A 17,898-nucleotide genomic window follows, 5' to 3' on the forward strand; every position below is an offset into this window, starting at 1 on the left:
GACATGATTTATATGTTGGAAAGCAGAGGTGAGGATTTTTTTTTTACAAAAAGAGCCATAAACAATTCAAACATTATTCCTTGAACCTTCTCAACCAAATCTTTGGGAAATAAAAGCTCTGGAATGTCGTTTTTTTGCTGTTGTTGCATAATATTGCTGCACAGCTGACTATGTAAGCCTTTTTGCGTGCTTGCTGGAGGCCTTCAAATGATTTACTTGAACCGCAATGATTTAACGTTTGTGATGACGTCTGGAAATAAACAAAGTTCTGTTCCCAAGATATCTTTTTTTTTTCGGGAGACACTCGACATCTCAATTGTCTGGAATGTGTTCTTACTTTAATGCATTAAGCCCATGTTTTTTTTAATAAAAAAAAGGAATAAATATCCTCTTACTTCACCAGGGTTGAAAAATGTGAGTATAGTATAAAGTATAGATATTTTTGTTCTAATATAGTTAAGAAATATAAGAAAAATAGGATTCTACATGTCAAATGTAGTCGAAAAAGTAATAAAAAGTGTCACATTTCACAATCACGGCCGTGCTTTATAAGATTTTATTAGCTCTTATTTTGACATGCATTTAAAGAGGAAGTACCATCAAACGACGCTTTATTATTTCACTTCCTTATCCTGCAACTACATTGGCATTTTATACTCTCTGTACTATTTTACAATGAAAACCTCCTCTTTATCAGTCTTTTTAAGCACATTTTTCCTTGCAAGCTGCATAAATCTCGAGGTAGGCATCATTTTTCCTTTTTGATCTTGTAGTTTTAGCCATTTAGATGACGTTTTTGTACCGGTTACCCTCCTGCTACATCTTGGTAGCTAGCGTTGCATCGTTGCATCTTGTAATTATAAATGTGTATTTAAAAAGGGGGAAATGTTCTTGTTTAAACCAGGACACCACGAAGGAGTTCTTGAAGAGCGGTCACACCAACAACTGGGCGGTTTTGGTCAGTACAACAATCGGGAAATGGATCTTTTAATGCCTTTTGTAAATTTGATAGTATATTTGTTTTGTCACAGGTGTGCACGTCCAGATTCTGGTTCAATTATCGCCATGTGGCCAACAGTTTATCGTTGTATCGGAGCGTCAAACGTCTTGGCATCCCAGACAGGTGAATTTGGGATTATTGAATTAAAAAACATTTCAAGAATAAATTGACAAAAATGTCCAGAAATTAAAATTTATATTAGATGAAAGATTTTTGGAATTAATTATAAAAAAGTAAAAAATACATTTACATAATAGCTAAAATGATATAATATTCAAATTATTCTCAATTCCTATACTAGGGAAACCCAATAACACTATACTATAGCTGATTTAATAACATTACACTGCTCAGGGGGTTTGGCATATTGAAAAGGTAAACATCCAATGCTCATGCTTCAATGCTGTTGATTTTCAAGGGTTAAGAGAGAATAATTTGTCCATTTTTTTTCTTGCCCCAGCCACATCGTGCTGATGCTGGCAGACGACATGGCGTGCAACCACAGGAACCCCAAACCCGCCACCGTTTTCAGTCACAAGAATGCCGAACTGAACGTGTACGGTGATGACGTAGAGGTGGACTACCGAGGTTATGAGGTTAGTTCGCTGACACCCTGTGCTCTTCTAATGCAACCTTTGCAAGCGTATTGTGGCCGCATGCTAAATTCAAATATTTTTTGCACATGAAAATGCCTGATTCCTTGTTGAATTTCCTTTTAGACTAAAATTGTCCCTAAAATGCAAATACCAGGTTATGTAGTAATGATTGCTATCTAGCATGGAGGTTCATGTAATGCCACTATGCCATGTTTTTAGGTGACTGTGGAAAATTTTCTTCGAGTACTGACTGGGAGGCTTCCCCTCCGCACGCCGCGTTCCAAACGCCTGCTGTCCGACGACCGAAGCAACGTCCTTGTTTATTTGACAGGTCGCTGTCCAATCACACATTTATGTACATCTTTGCATATTGAATTTGTGTACATAAAGAGACAGTAGATTAAAAATGAAACCTAAGAAGCCAAATTCAAAGCATTTTTTATTTATGTTTTAAAGGTCATGGGGGAAATGGCTTCCTGAAATTCCAGGACTCAGAGGAGGTCAGCAATGTGGAGCTGGCGGACGTCTTTGAACAGATGTGGCAAAAACGAAGGTACATAATCGGCATGCCAATAAGGAAAGGTTGAAGTAAACATTAAGGTTGTAAATAAAGTTTCATAGGGATATGATATCAATTATTTGGACAACAGTAATATTTTGTCAATTTATGTGATGGTTGGTTTTGATTTAGGTGGCTTCACAAAATGCCAGGATGTGGAATTAAAAAATAAAAAATAAAAAATCAGGTTATTGATGACAATTGCTAACTTTAACAAGTTGCGAATCTGTAGTCTTACTTTACTCATCTTGAAAATTCTCTTGTGGCATGAATTATGTCTGCTAAGTCTCCGATTCCTTAAATTCTGATGAATTAACTCAAACAAACCCTGCAATTTCTAGTAAATTCAGTTATAAGTCATTTGAAAAATGTCTGAAAAAGCCTTGCGTTTCAATTTGGATGTATTATGTACAAATTTAACAAAAACGCAAAGAAAAATTCAAAAAACTCCAATTTTAGGATAGGACATTTCAATAAAAAACATTCTACAAAACCACTTTTCTAAAAGATGACAATATTGATCAGTATTTTACATTTTGATTGGACTTACATGTAAAAAAAATGTCAATTTTTTTTCTACCAATTTCATTTATACTGGCAGTAATCATTATTTTTACCAGCCTCTTCCTTTTCAAATAGACTTTCTCTGTATTAGTAGCTCAAGGGATACTGTGTCGGGAAAAAAAAGAGGCAGACTGTACTCTGGGGATGTCTCAGTTGCCATAGCAACACGCCGATGAAAAACGATTCCAAGGTTGTCCGCGTGAATTACATATTCTCTCCAACTGGACTACTTTTTTGTTTGACATGCATTATCAGGTACAACGAGCTCCTATTCATCATCGACACCTGTCAGGGAGCCTCCATGTACCAGAGGTTCTACTCGCCAAACATCATCGCCCTCGCCAGTAGTCAAGTCGGAGAAGATTCCTTGTCGGTGGGTTTTGACACTCATTGAACATTCACACATTTGCACCAAGAGTCAGAAAAAAACCCCAGATGTTTTTTTGTTTTCCATTCATTGCAGTACCAAGCCGATTTATCCATTGGCGTCCATCTGATGGACCGGTACACCTTCTATTTGCTGGAGTTCCTGGAAGATGTCCACCCTGCCAGCAAAACTAATATGAACGACCTTGTGAGCACCTTTTCGTCTTTATTTTCCCATCCAATGCCTTTCCAGAGCTACGTTTTTGAATGGAAACACTTTTTTTGTTGTAGTACAGCCACCTGATCAAATTATTCAAGGTTTAACTCCCATATGGATGCTGAGAACAACAGCCTTTTGGCAGAACTTTTTTCGTATGTGAAACACAGCTTGACACAAAGTTTCTTGCAGCGTTTTCTTAGCTCATTCCTCATGAGGAAAGGCCTCCAGTGCACTGACTTTTTTAGACTTGCATGCTGCCTTCCTCAATTCGCACCAGAGATTTTTTTGTTAGGTATAAGTGATGGTCACTGCAAAATCTGGCTGCCATTGACCGTGCTGAACAATGTTCCCTTTAAGCTGCATGCATGCGCAATTGCGCACTATTCTCATCTTCTCTGCGCAGTAGCAATCATATGGCGCGCAGTAAATAAAATCCAAACTTTTTTTTTTTTACATTTATTTTTATATTTTTACCCCTATCCACATAATGGTGACGTTTAAGCTTGGCTGCAGTAAAATTATTCTCTTTTTTTTTTTAAAGCTCTCTAATTTTATTATTTTTTAAAAACATTTAAATATTTTTTTAGATAAATGTTCTTTATGGTAGCTATTTTTAAAATTATATTAGTGGGAAAATGTAATCGGGGGCTATAACCAGGATGTTTCTGTTTTTATTTATTTATTAGCATTTAGCTTTACAGTTGACTTCAACTGGAGTTGCGTCGACTTGAAAGAACTCTTGGAACTGCTTTAACTGCTTAAAAAAAGAAAGAAAACATAATATGTCTCCCTGTAAGTATTCAGTACCTTCAAAGCCTTTTAGAAAGCAACTCACAGTCGTGTTATTTTTAAATCTCTTTGTTCCTCTGCAAAAGACTCGCTGGCTGGACATGAAAAAGAATGTATGAAGCATATTCCACTTTTTTAACATGGTGAGAAATTTGGCTCCACACTGATCTCGCCCACACTTTAGTTTGGCAGCACCCCCTCTTCACCCTTCTTCTTCAAAAATATGGATGGCCTGAGGAGGAAACAAACTCCAGTCTCCATCCGTCACCTCCAACTAATTACTTTCCCTATTCCTTTTGTGTCGTACTCCTTTTGGGATCAATGTGACCCATTTGTCAGACTGGCCGCAACATATTCTGCGTCGTACATTGTGTTATGGCTCAGAGCTGAAAAACAACATGAAAAATGGAATAGACAAACATAGGCAAAATACGGCCCGCGGGCCACATCTGGCCCACTAGGCTTTTTAATCCGGCCCGCCGACATTGTCCAAATAATGTTTTTTTATTTCCCAAGATGGCGCCGTCACGTGGAAGCCAGTGGAAGTAGCTCTGTCCACTTTTATTTGTTTTTCATGTTTTACAGCCCTTCTTTCTTTTTTAAATGACATTTTAATATTTCTTAATACATTCCTTTTTACTTTGTACTTTATACTTATTTCTTTAATGGTGAGTGATGAGTATGTTAATACTTTAGTCCTTTTTTTCCGTTTGTTTCATATGTACTGTTAACGGATGCACTTTTTTATATGTATCATATCATGTGCTGACCCCGCCCATCTGTCAAAATTTTAAAGTCAATGTGGCCACCCCTGGAATAGATGCTAACTCAATGTCTTTTCTCATTGTTTCCGCAGTTCAAAATATGTCCCAAGAGACAATGCGTGTCCACCACCGGCCACCGCGTGGACCTGTTCCGGCGAGATCCAGGAAGCGTCCTCATTACGGACTTCTTTGGGAGTGTTCGCAAGGTGGAGATCACCACAGAAACTCTCAACTTGACGGAGCCCGTACCATTGCTGGAAGACAGGTAAGACAAATTAAAATGGTTATTTTTTAATATATAAATGCTGTCGAAATGATATTGCAGCCACTAACATAGCAAAAAAACTGCAAGTGGGAAATGAAATGTATACAAAATGGTGCTCTTGTGTTTTGGCAATAGTTCACACTTAAAAAGCAAAGCACATCTATTTCTCTACATTCACCCACCAAAGTTTTAGTTTAGTTTTCAGAGCAGATTTTTAGATTCAATTATAGATGTCCATGCACATTGTTGATTATGTGGTGTTCTATTTTTTTCCCAAATGACTGCAAACACAATCTAATTTTTAATGAGGGCTGGATTTATTGAGCCAGATTAGATTAAATTATGTTTTATTGCTCGTCCTGTTTGTGTCCTGGAGAAAAATATGAGCACATTTTCTTTGTTTATTATTTTACCTCAGGTCAGGAATGGGTTTTTTTCTGTTATTTAAAAAAATTAAAACAGAAGAACATTTAATAACTTTCTAGCGCCACCTAGCGTGATTGTGCACCCAGTGTGGTGTAACAACGAGTCGTGCCACTAGATGGTTGTACTGACTCGTTCAACTTTTCAGGATTGTGGACTCAATTTGAGTTATGAATCAATACTGTATTTTTTTTTATATACCTCAGGAATACATTTGTAAATTAAATAAATGTTGATAAAAACAACATAAAACTAAGCTCACTAATATTACACAAATACACATACACATATACAAGTATACACTTATACATATATACACATACACATATACACGTATACACTTATACATATATACATATATACACATATACACATATACACATATACACATACACACATATACACATACACACATACACACATATACACATATACACGTATACACGTATACACATATACACATACATATACACATATACATATACATATACACATATACACATATACATATACACATATACACATATACATACATTTACATACATACATACATATACACATACATACATACACATACGTACACATACATACACATGCATACACATACATATATATAAGCGCATATATACATACACATAATCACCTCTTCTGTTTCATATCAAAAAGCTCTTATATTATCTTAAAGAGACACACACACAAACACAGACAATGAAAACCTTAAATGTAACAATTCTTGGACCCTGTCCAAACACATGAATTCATTTCAGCACACAATTACTTGTATAGTATATGACTTAGAAAAGCCAAGCTATAGATGCAAATGAGTTTTGCCACTCACCTTTTTTAGTCCTAGGGATATTTTTAGATGTATTGCTAATGAGAAACTAATCTGCATACTAAAGTAATAATGAAAGTCACGTTGGCAGCGACACACACATTCTGCTAATGATGCTACCTTCCCTTGGGAAATGTTTTTTTTTTTAATTTTTTATCATGTGAAAGGAAGGGCAAAAAATAACAACAAAAAACCTACCTTAAATGGGTCAATTTATCCGCCACCACTGTACCAGAATCTCTCGTCTGTTGTAAAAACAACTAAAATAAATAAATAAACTCTTTCCTCACTGCAGGAGTGCAAGTGTAAAAGCCAGATAACACAAATAAAAAGTAAAAAATAGAGAAGGCTTACCCACTCCCTACAAATTACAAAGCCACATCCCGTTCAGTGTTGTTCCAGGCCAATTAAATCATATTTAATCTTCCATATATTTATTTGAACATGTAGGCCCCCGAAGAGAACGCAACAGCGTTTGGGTATTTGTGGGGGTGAGTCAGTCCAGACTAATTAAATGCTATGTCAAGTTTAATATTCTTATTTTATCTGGCCAACCCCCCTCGAGAGAGTATACCTCAATTTGCGTATCTTTTGATTTAAATCAATGCGTAGAAGAGTCAGTCCAGTCCAATTAAATGCTATACCAAGTTCATTTGTTTTTATCGCTCAGCAACCCCCAAAGGGCGGACCATCATTTGGGTATTTTTCAATGTGATTTAATTCAGTAGAAAGTGGGCGGGTGGGTGAGTCCAAAGCCAAGTAAATGTAATGATTTAATAACTTGATTTTACTGCATCATTTACTAGACTGCATTATCCAGGTTGGTTTGATAGATTACATTATATTACTCCCTTTTTTGGCACACATATAAACATTTTAACGCAAAAATTTGGGGCAGTTTGCATTTAAAGTAATGAGAATTTCCAGTTTTTTTCTGTAAATTAAAACAGTTAATTTTTCAAGATGTAAAAACAAGGCAAATTACATACTGGTTTTGTTTCCATATTCAGGATTTTGATCATTTTTTAGGTCAAAAATGTCTCTTAAATCACAATAGTTCATTTGTTGATAATCTCATCTAATAGTGCGTCATTAATTGTCATTTTTGGTTATATTTACGCACGTCGTTTGCCCGGCAACATTTTCTAGCCGACCATTTTTGCTTGACATTGATCGCTTCCATTAAGTGACGTGTATTTGATTGAGAGGACATTTTAATGGCGCATTCTTTCCCCTCTTCATTATCTGTGTGGCCTTAACAATGTAATGACATTGTATTTTGTCACTCATTGTCGATAGACCAAATCGAGCGTCGCCACGTAATTTTGCCAGTGAATCATTTGTGAATTGGTCCATTTAATGTCCGACTCATTGACATTTTTTTTTCCATATATGTTCATATTAACGAAGTTTGACTGCAAGACGACAGTAGCAAACAACCTCCATGTCACAATATTCAATATTTCTGTGAGTACTGCAGGTTTAATCACACTTTTATTTGTTTAAATTCACCCAAGAAACTACAAACTTTTGGTGTTTTTTTTTACAATTTAATACACATTGTCCCAAGTTAGTCTTTTAAAACCAAAAAAAGGCCACTGAATTATAGACTCTCCTAAACTTAAAATTGCACAAAGCCTGAAAACTTCAAATACCAAACTTTACATTGGCAATTGCCACATTTAGTACAGAAAAGACCTTTAGTATATCCGTACACTGATGTATTATTCATATTAAAGGTCATTCAAGCCCACTGTTGATGGCACCTTTTCCGGTGGATAAAAATGGAGGTGTTCATTTTGTTGAAGAGCGAGGAACGCAATTAATTGTGGAATAATAATATAAAGTGTCTTTTTACCAAAACTTTGAACATTTTTGTTTGGAAAAAGTAGCAGTACAAGTATTTTTTACTTTTGAATTAAGCCCAGCTTAAAAAGTACTTGCAGTTATCAATAACATTATAATAAAAGACAAGCTCTAACCCTTACTTAATTAGTAGTGCATTTTCATGAGGTTTAACTATAATTCGCTGATTGCAAAAATACAGCATTGTTCTAGATAGGTGTGCCCAATTTATAATTGAAAGGCACTTAAAAGATTAAATGGCAACACTCGTCGGGAATTAAAATAGCTCTTCAATCAATCAGCCTTGTTCGGGTGAAAAATTGTAAATCTCAGTGTCTTTATGTCACAGGATAGGTTGGTGTACTCCCTTTTGTGTATTGAGAAATTACAAAGACAGATGGAATCATAATTCAAAAGAAATTGATTATATATGCTACCTACTTGTGAGTAGCATTTCAAGCTCTCGATTTTGGTTTTGGAGAAACGCGTTTGACTAGGCCAAAATATACCAATGCTGCCACGGCAAAAGACTAGAATTGGAATCGTGTGTGATATTTGCTAATCCAATTCAAGAGTGGCTCCTCTTACAATCTTCATCCAGTATAATCCACTGCTGGGGATTCTATGTCATTGCAGGGACTTATGATTGCCAAAGACAGGCTTTTTCAGGTCAATAGTCATGTATAAAATGCCATTTTGAATATATATGAAAACATCTTTTCAGATTGAATGACGGAGAGATGCAAATGGAGAGCTTCACGTATGCGGATCAGCTGCCAGTGTCTGAAATCATCCACCAGGTGAGACAGATGCAAGCAGACACACTTTCCATACAAGTAGACAGACGTGGTTCCGCTCTGATAAGCCAGACATTCCAGCTGTCCTCGCATGCAATTTGCTTGAGTGTGTCCACGCTTCATTTGAAGATGCCGCAGAAAGTTCTTTTTGGAAGAAAAAAAAACCAAACAGATGTCTTTTTGCTATTTCCATGGCGACAGTGGCCACTGTGAAATGACACTTGGCCTGAAGGGGTACGCGTCTAATCAGATAAAGTGGACAATTTTAATTGCCTCAAGAAAATTGACCCAAAACAATGAGTTATCTTGTCAAAAATTGCCCCACAAATAATGAGTTACCCTGTCTAAAAATTGCCCCAAAACAATGAGTTATTCTGTCAAAAATTGCCCCAAAACAATGAGTTATCCTGTCAAAAATTGCCCCAAAACAATGAGTTATTCTGTCAAAAATTGCTCCAAAACAATGAGTTATCCTGTGAAAAAGTGACCCAAAAACAATGAGTTATTCTGTCAAAAATTGCCCCAAAACAATGAGTTATCGTGTCAAAAAATTGCCCCAAAAACAATGGGTTAGCCTGTCAAAAATTGTCCCAAAACAGCGAGTTATCCTGTCAAAAATTGCCCCAAAACAATAAGTTATCCTTTCAAAAATTGCCCGTGTAAAATAGTAATGTGTACTTTCTCGTGCTGAGGTTGAGACTTCTTAACGCCCCGCTGTTTTTTCTTAGAGTATAATTGTCTGATATCTCCTAATTAGCTTAGCCTTTGAACAAGCCTTTTGTTTATTTCTCCTCCTGCTAAATTCCCAACCTTAGTGACCCCAGCCTACAGATGTTTGATTATATCCATACGCCGTGGGTGCCTGAATGTATGAGTCATTCCCTCATATCTGACCATCTGCACTATGGATCATATGAGCAACATCCCCCCAAGCTTATTGACAGCTCCCTTTGCCTTTGATTTGCCGTCATGCTGCGACATTCCCTCGCCTCCATGTCTTTGTACTTGAAATTCAGACGCACTCGAGCGGCGGCGGAATGAGACGAGTCGGTCGGTCGGTCGGCCTCGCTCTGATTTGATGTCTTGAACATGCCCAAGAGGGTCTGGCGTCCGTGGCGACAAACAAATCCAATCGCTGATTGTCTTTACGGAGCCCGCCAAAGCATATTCCTATTTGCCACCACGGCACACTTGTAAATAGAAAAGTCATCAAAATGACTGACGGCGAGACGCCATCTCAATATGTGTGGGTGTATGTTTAAAAAAAAGAAAAAAGATGTTGATTAATGCAGTGTCTCTCAATTGTGGCAGGTTGAACACCCCCAAAAACTCCCCCCTTCTCTTTCTCTGAAGCCTACACCCTCCATTCTGTTCACAACATTAGACTATTGCTGGAACAAACTCCCACTTTTCTCTGGTGTATTGTACTTTTTTTATTTGGATTGCCGTTATCTGGCTTCCGAATTGTTATTCACGCTCGCGTCGGTTTTACGAGACGCCTCCGGAGAATGGAGGGTGCCGAAAACGGTGAAAATGAAATCCGCACCGGGCACACGGCGACATTGCTTCCTTCCAAAAGTGGACGTGGGATGGCATGGATTAGTCCTTCGCCACCTACTTGTGTTTATTGGATTAACATTTACGTGCTTCTGTTTAGCAACCGCAAATTAGGGAGTTTTAAAGCAACAAATTAGTTTTGTATGCGAGTAATACACAATCTGTTTGGATGAGTGTGCCAATTTCAGCAAGTTTTCATCAATAACTGGTCATAAACTATCAAAAGCTTGATTAACTTTTCTTATGTTGCCTCTAATTTTTCGTTGGTTTGGGCAGAAAGACAACCTCCCTGAGTGCACTGAGTACTAATGTGAGTTACATGATTGGTCGCTATGGGCACACCAGTATCACCTGCCATAAGCAGGTGCATGTCAATATTTCCTCTAATTTTTCATGTAAAACATGCTGTAAAACACAAAAAACATGAGTAGACAGAGCAAAAAAAATTGGATTTTTTTTACTGCGCGCCATATGATTGCTGCTGCACAGAGAAGACGAAAGTAGTGCGCATCTTAGAGGGAACATTGCTCACATAAGTAAAGATTATACTTCTGTACTTTTGTAAATGTCCAAAGAAATCTGCATGCATGTTCCGTCGTGGCACATCTTTTGCTGACGTGGTCCACGACAAGGCTGTTGAATGCGACGAAAATGCACAGTGACATAAATTGAAGCCGTTTTCGACCTTGCAGCGTTCTTGTTCGCCGAGTTGTTTTTAGACAACCGTCAGCGTCCCCGTATTAATTAACTCCAATCAATTTGATGGCTTGCCATTAATTGATTTTTTTTACCAGCAGATTGAATATGCAACACAATGCCTTGCCTAATAGAGCTAGATTGCTTCAGTGAGCTGTTCAGTCAGTGAAGGGCACCAAACACTTTGCTTTCCTTCCTCTGCCCTTCATATGTTTCTTACCTACGTAGAACGTGTCAAATAGTTTTTATTTTTGTTGCCTTTATGGTCAAAATTTTAGGCCTTCTCTTGTGACATTGGATTTTTTAAAAGTCAAACTGCATTTGCTAACTTCTGCTATTAATTTTATTGCTTTTTTCCAGTTAAAATACTAAATATTAACGGAACCAGACACATAATAATAACAGTAATGTCCATGTTGCATGGGAGCAAGACTGTGAAAAGGAACGAATGTGAAAAAGAGCCACAGAGTAAGAATGTGTCTTCTTCCCATGTTGTGATAACAATTGGCTCGTTCCACTCGATCGAGGCCATATGTTTGCCTGGTTGCTGCTAGCGGCTCCGGGTCAATAGCCCGCCATTTATCCCACGTTGGTCCTCAATGCCGTAAGCAAAATCACCAACCTGATGGTCATCCGCTACCCAGTTGGCTCTTTTCAGCATCGAGGCGCTCGACCTCAGTGCGGTCGCTCTTGCATTGGCTCATTGCCCATTGCTCATTTGAACTAAAAACACACAAAAAAAGATTAAAAAATGACAATTATTGATTTAAAAGGGGGAATATCAGGAAATTTAATGTACATCTATACTCTTCATTTTAATTTGATCCTAAAACAGAAAATCGGCTCTCATGATTCACTTTTCGGGCCGCACAAAATTACGCAGAGGGCCAGATTTGGCCCCCGGGCCTCCACTTTGACACCGGTTTTTTTTTAAACCATAATGACCAACCTTAGCAAGCAACAATAAGCTAACAACACTCGAAAATTCCATTTCTGGAAATGCACTTTTTATATATTTTGAATCCTGTAATATAATGATGGTTAATTCATTTCTATCATTTTCAGCAAGATGTTATGTGTTCATTAGCGCTTGTGAACATGTGAATTTTTTCTCTTTTAAATTTCCAAGCCGCTCGCAGCCTGCTGACTCCAAGTCATTAGCATTCTGTTCAGAGAGAAGCTCCATTGATTCCACTTGATTGAGCAATTAAATATATTTGCAGTCCAACATCGGCAAGATTTACTGATGGCCTGTTTCTTTTGACAGTGGGAATTGGCAGCTTTGTCACGTAACCTGTTGTCAAGACACAGAGGTTATTGCATACCAAAGGATGTCGAATACCATTTTTTTTGTTTCCCGGACCAATAATTCCTCCCTTAATTGTCACACGGTGTCTTAGTACACATTTATTTCTTTTCTTTTGTCATGTTGTGAATGACGGATTCTATCGATTTGTTTCTCAGAGGAGACGGCAAAGTCAAAATGTCCAAGTGCCTCATAATCAACAGTAATTGCTAGAATGTGGCAGGATCATATTTTTATCTCCAGGGGAGAAGCTTAACCTATGGCGTCCCTTTTTGTTAGTGAAAGCGCTAAAAGCAGACTTGCTTGGTTCTCCTGGCTTTTTGCAAGTTTTAATCGAATTTGTAAGACAAGATGAAAGTCTTAGTTACAATTATTGGCTTTTAAAATAGCATTTGTGTCAGAATTTTGATGATTCTACCAACTATTTATCTATTTATAATTTCCTGATCCATGTGGAGTTGACGCTGAAAAGGAAATGAACAAGTTCCCCAAAGCGCCACCATGTTTTTGGTTTGTTCAGTTTGCGCCTTCAGCTTTAATTTAATACAATTAACATCAAAACAAGGCCAATGCTGCAGGGATCAAATCAGTTTGTCATTTTTTTTAAGGTACCAAAAGCAATTCCACACTGTCAATGGAAATAGTTCAATTGTTTATCAATGACGTGAATGCTAACAACTTAAATTCTGACATATTTCGACCAATAGGATGTAAAATTGACTAAAATACTTAAAAATACTTTGGATTTTGCTTCACAGTGCAGATAAATAACCTCCCAAAACATGCAATGTCATGGCAAAAGTCAACTACCCTGACTTAAATCCAATTGAGCATGCAATTTTCTTGCTAAGGGCAAATCAAAGGAAAATTCACCAAGAATAAGCAGAAAATGAAAACCGTTTCATCAGAAAAGCTAGCGTAGCATCACCAGGGAACAAAAAAAATGTTTACCTGTTATAGACTTCAAGTGGTATACTTTGATTGTTCATTCTTGCCTGAGTAATAAAAAAAACATGTTAAGTTAATTCGACCTGTCAGGTTTGCGGGCTACAAGAACTGTTTAACCCAATTCGAATAGATGTCCATATTTGGATTCCTATGGCTTATAAGTGAGTTCACGCTGTCCTTTTTTTCTCTAGCAACTTGATCTAATCCTGTCAGCTTGCTTTCAAATCCGTTTTTGCTGTCAATATTTAGCGCAAGGCCAAACGTTCACTTCCCTCTTTCACGTGGCGCCATTCGGGTACTCTTAATTTCCTCCATCTAATGCACCATGTTCTTCTTTGAGCGCTTGTCCCAATCTGCCAATTTAGGATGGGAAGGGGGTACAATTTTAATCCACCACCCTCCTTGGATAATGTCAGTTTGCTTGTGTGAGAGCAATAGCTAAAATCTCTTAAGCGTATACTTGCTGTGTAAGTATAGCAAAAACCACCCCCACCACTACCCTAACCATGTTTCTATTTCCTCCCCATCGTTGTTTTCTAAAGGTTAACTCATTGGTTTGGGAAATATTGCCGTCACATTAGCATATAAATGCGCTCCTTGCAATGTGCTTTTTAATACAGAGCAGATTTGAAAGTATAATGGTACACAAATGATGATGTGCAAGTAAACGGGGTAAAAAACACCAGGCAAATGGAGGTGTGTATGTACCCATCATGTGTTTACTTGACTGCCTGTCCTTGTTAATGACAGTGCAATCAGCAGTGGCTTCAAATATGTTATGCTCACTCTCTATTACTAAACGGCAGTGGCTTCAAATATGTTATGCTCACTCACTATTACTAAACGGCAGTGGCTTCAAATATGTTATGCTCACTCACTATTACTAAACGGCAGTGGCTTCAAATATGTTATGCTCACTCATTATTACTAAACGGCAGTGGCTTCAAATATGTTATGCCCACTCACTATTACTAAACAGCAGTGGGTTCAAGTATGTTATGCTCACTCACTATTACTAAACGGCAGTGGCTTCAAATATGTTATGCTCACTCATTATTACTAAACGGCAGTGGCTTCAAATATGTTATGCTCACTCACTATTACTAAATGGCAGTGGCTTCAAATATGTTATGCTAACTCACTATTACTAAACGGCAGTGGCTTCAAATATGTTATGCTCACTCACTATTACTAAACGGCAGTGGCTTCAAATATGTTATGCTCACTCACTATTACTAAACGGCAGTGGCTTCAAATATGTTATGCTTACTCACTATTACTAAACGGCAGTGGCTTCAAATATGTTATGCTCACTCACTATTACTAAACGGCAGTGGCTTCAAATATGTTATGCTCACTCACTATTACTAAACGGCAGTGGCTTCAAATATGTTATGCTCACTCACTATTACTAAACAGCAGTGGCTTCAAATATGTTATCCTCACTCTCTATTACTAAACGGCAGTGGCTTCAAATATGTTATGCTCACTCTCTATTACTAAACGGCATTCTCTGCACCACTTTTTTTTTTTTTTTTTTTTTTAGAAGCCCAAACAGAAAGACTGGCATCCTCCCGATGGCTTCATCCTTGGCCTCTGGACGTTGATTCTGCTTGTGTTTTTCAAGACGTACGGCATGAAGCACCTCAAACACATCTTCTGAGACACGTGCTGTGTAAAGAAGTCAAAGAAAGCTTTGAAAACGACATATTCAGGTGGGACCTTGAAGGATACATGGCAACATAACTGTCAGGCTTGTTAATGTTATCCATTTGTTTCTGCTGCACTGAGATATATTATTATATTATTTTATTGGATAAAAATGCACAAATCCAAGTCAATAATTTATTTTGTTAGCCTCAACATTAACATTAGTGACCCACCAGGCTTAAAAAGTACTGAGAAAAACCTTAATGTTAATTTTGTTTACTGAAGCATCATTTTGTTTCTCAGTTGTCCTTCAAAAGCAACTTCCTTTTTATAATTTGCCTGATATCTCCCAAATTTCAACTACAAGCCAGATGCACAACGCCAGATGGTTTAAAAATAAATAAATATATTTTAATCCAAGTGTCAGTGGAGCGTAATACCAAAATTTACAAACTTAAAATTCCAAAATGGAGATCTTGAGTCTTGAAGCATGTTGTGCAACTCCAGTATCCACAGATTCCCGTCCTTGAATGAGAATTTAATCACTTTTAGCGGATGTTCTGCTCAGCATATTTCATCTATTTCTGCATCCAAACAACTGGGCCAGCCACAAAAGCCAAATGGCGACGACATGGGCCTCTCAGAGATGGTCTGCTGTCTTACAGTGGATGGCAATCCCACATAATACTCTCTTTTCTCCCCCTCCTATCCACCAAATTGCCCTCTCTCTGCGGAAAGATCCATTAATTTAGCGCTCATGTAGCACTCTGTCTGCCTTGGGGGCTATTTGGACTCTCCATCGATAAGTGAGTGATAAGACGCTTAAGCCCTGGATGGCCGTCCCACTACCAGGACTCTTTGATATAATGCTCTTTCCTTCATTGTTCTTCCTCCTTTTTGGTTCCTGGTGCGACCTTACATCAATGTCTCATTTGCTTGATGTTTAAAGCCCGCGGTGGCCTTCCCCTCTCGCCCCTCTCGCCCCTCTCGCTCGCCCCCTCGCTCGCTCTCCAAAAGCAGACAGCTGCTGCATCAGCCACCCGGGTGCCTTTCTTATACATTATTGATACCTCGCTCATCTCCTTTCCCTTTTTATTTTTTTATTTTTTCATCTACTGCCAGCCAATTCCCCGACCCTTTTTTCCAAGGAGCGGCTCTGCTTTTACTTTCTGATTTTTGGCATCAATCGGAAAGTCAAAGGAGTCATTTTCTTCTCCCAACTGCTCGTAAGTGACAATATTGAGCTTTTTTAAGTACTTGGGGATCTTCTTTTTACCCCTGTAAGCCCCTTCGTTATGCCAAAGATTTTTTTAATTTTTTTTATCGCTGGTAAATTGTGATACTTTCTGGGAATTTTGACTGTTTTTTGGGCTGAGAGGCATGTGAGGAAAGTGTCAAAATGCAGGCTATGAAATCCCCCAGTAGTTTAACATACTTTTTTTCCGTTTTGTCATTCAAGCAGTTAGGAACCCTTGAAAGGATTTTTTGCTTGACCATCTTCAGGATGGGTCGCCTTGATCGCTAAGAGGAAAATAGCAGACGGTGCTGGTTCTGGTGAGCTAGTTGGTACCTTTTAAAAAGACTACGATGCCTTTATTATGCTAAATTACATTTTAAAAAGTTCATGGGTTGCTGTTGACAATGCGAGACGTCCAATCTTTTTTGAGAGGCTGGTGGTTAAAGTGCATGGATTGGACGTTTCGTGTCGTCAATCAATGAAATTGATGTATTTGCCTCGGGTAACTGATAAGCTTCAGACCATAAAACCTATTTGTCTTTTGCTTTTAATGATGAAAGACTTTAAAAAAAATCACAAGAAAAAGACATTGTAAGATTTTATTTTCTTATGCCACATAATTGACTTTTTTGTTTGTGCTTTTTTGTAAAAGTAAAGTTCAAAAGACAAATAGGTTTTGTAGTCTGAAGCTTATCAGACACCCGAGGCAAAAAATACATCAACGTTGTTTGAGTAATTCTCAACAAGCTTGTTGTAAAGTCGTCACCACTGGCTCGTGTCAAATTAACTTTTATCTAACATGCCACAGCGTTTTAATATCTTATTGATTTTTTTTTTCTCTTGGGTGAGGAAATCTCAGGAATGATGATTAGATTTGTGCAGACAAGGTCAACTTCGGCACCCCCGTCCGTGTCATCGCAGAAAAAATTGCTATGCCAGAAATGACTTTTATTGATTGCCTGAAGAAAGAAATTGGTTAAAAGCAGGACACCTCTTTTTGATTGGAACTATAAAAAATGATTAAAATATCCACTCCAAATTGATTAATTTTTGCTTAATTGCTCAAAACCGCTTAATTATAGTTTTGTTTTCTATTGCACTAAAATTAACTGATCAAATTTGTATCTATTTACATTGGTACTAATGGGGAAACATTCTTAATGGTTTTGGCTTCTGTTGGGGCTTAATATTTTCTATATTGGTGTCAAATGTGAGGCTTCAGGGCCACATTTGGCCCCTTTTTGGGATGGAGATGATATTCAAGCCTCTGGTAAAAAAGGTGTACCATTTTTTTTAATGTTTTCTAAGGTTAGTATATACAATTGTTGTTGGGTTCCTAACCTGTGGCTTAGAAATGAAGTGAATGTGCTTTTTTTAACATTGACTGCGGATGTTAAAACAGGTTTTGTGTGAATTTTGTTGGTACACTTCTAACGACTGGAAAAATGAGTGAAATAGCCGAGTGATGGTAAACTAATTAA

At 37.6% G+C, this 17,898-nt stretch overlaps 1 protein-coding gene across 1 annotated transcript; it reads left to right on the top strand.

The window, feature by feature from the left end:
- Window positions 1–603: 603 nt before the first annotated feature.
- pigk (phosphatidylinositol glycan anchor biosynthesis, class K) lies at window positions 604–15,600 on the top strand. Its single transcript, XM_077723793.1, has 11 exons — window positions 604–741; window positions 905–958; window positions 1,032–1,123; window positions 1,461–1,596; window positions 1,816–1,927; window positions 2,053–2,149; window positions 2,975–3,092; window positions 3,183–3,293; window positions 4,951–5,123; window positions 8,951–9,026; window positions 15,077–15,600. The coding sequence occupies exons 1-11, from the start codon at window positions 676–678 to the stop codon at window positions 15,191–15,193; spliced, it is 1,152 nt and encodes a 383-aa protein (XP_077579919.1). The 5' UTR covers window positions 604–675; the 3' UTR covers window positions 15,194–15,600.
- The last annotated feature ends 2,298 nt before the right edge of the window (window positions 15,601–17,898 follow it).

This window comes from Stigmatopora nigra, chromosome 9 (genome assembly GCF_051989575.1).
Source record: "Stigmatopora nigra isolate UIUO_SnigA chromosome 9, RoL_Snig_1.1, whole genome shotgun sequence".
In the NCBI taxonomy this organism is placed as follows: Eukaryota; Metazoa; Chordata; class Actinopteri; order Syngnathiformes; family Syngnathidae; genus Stigmatopora; species Stigmatopora nigra.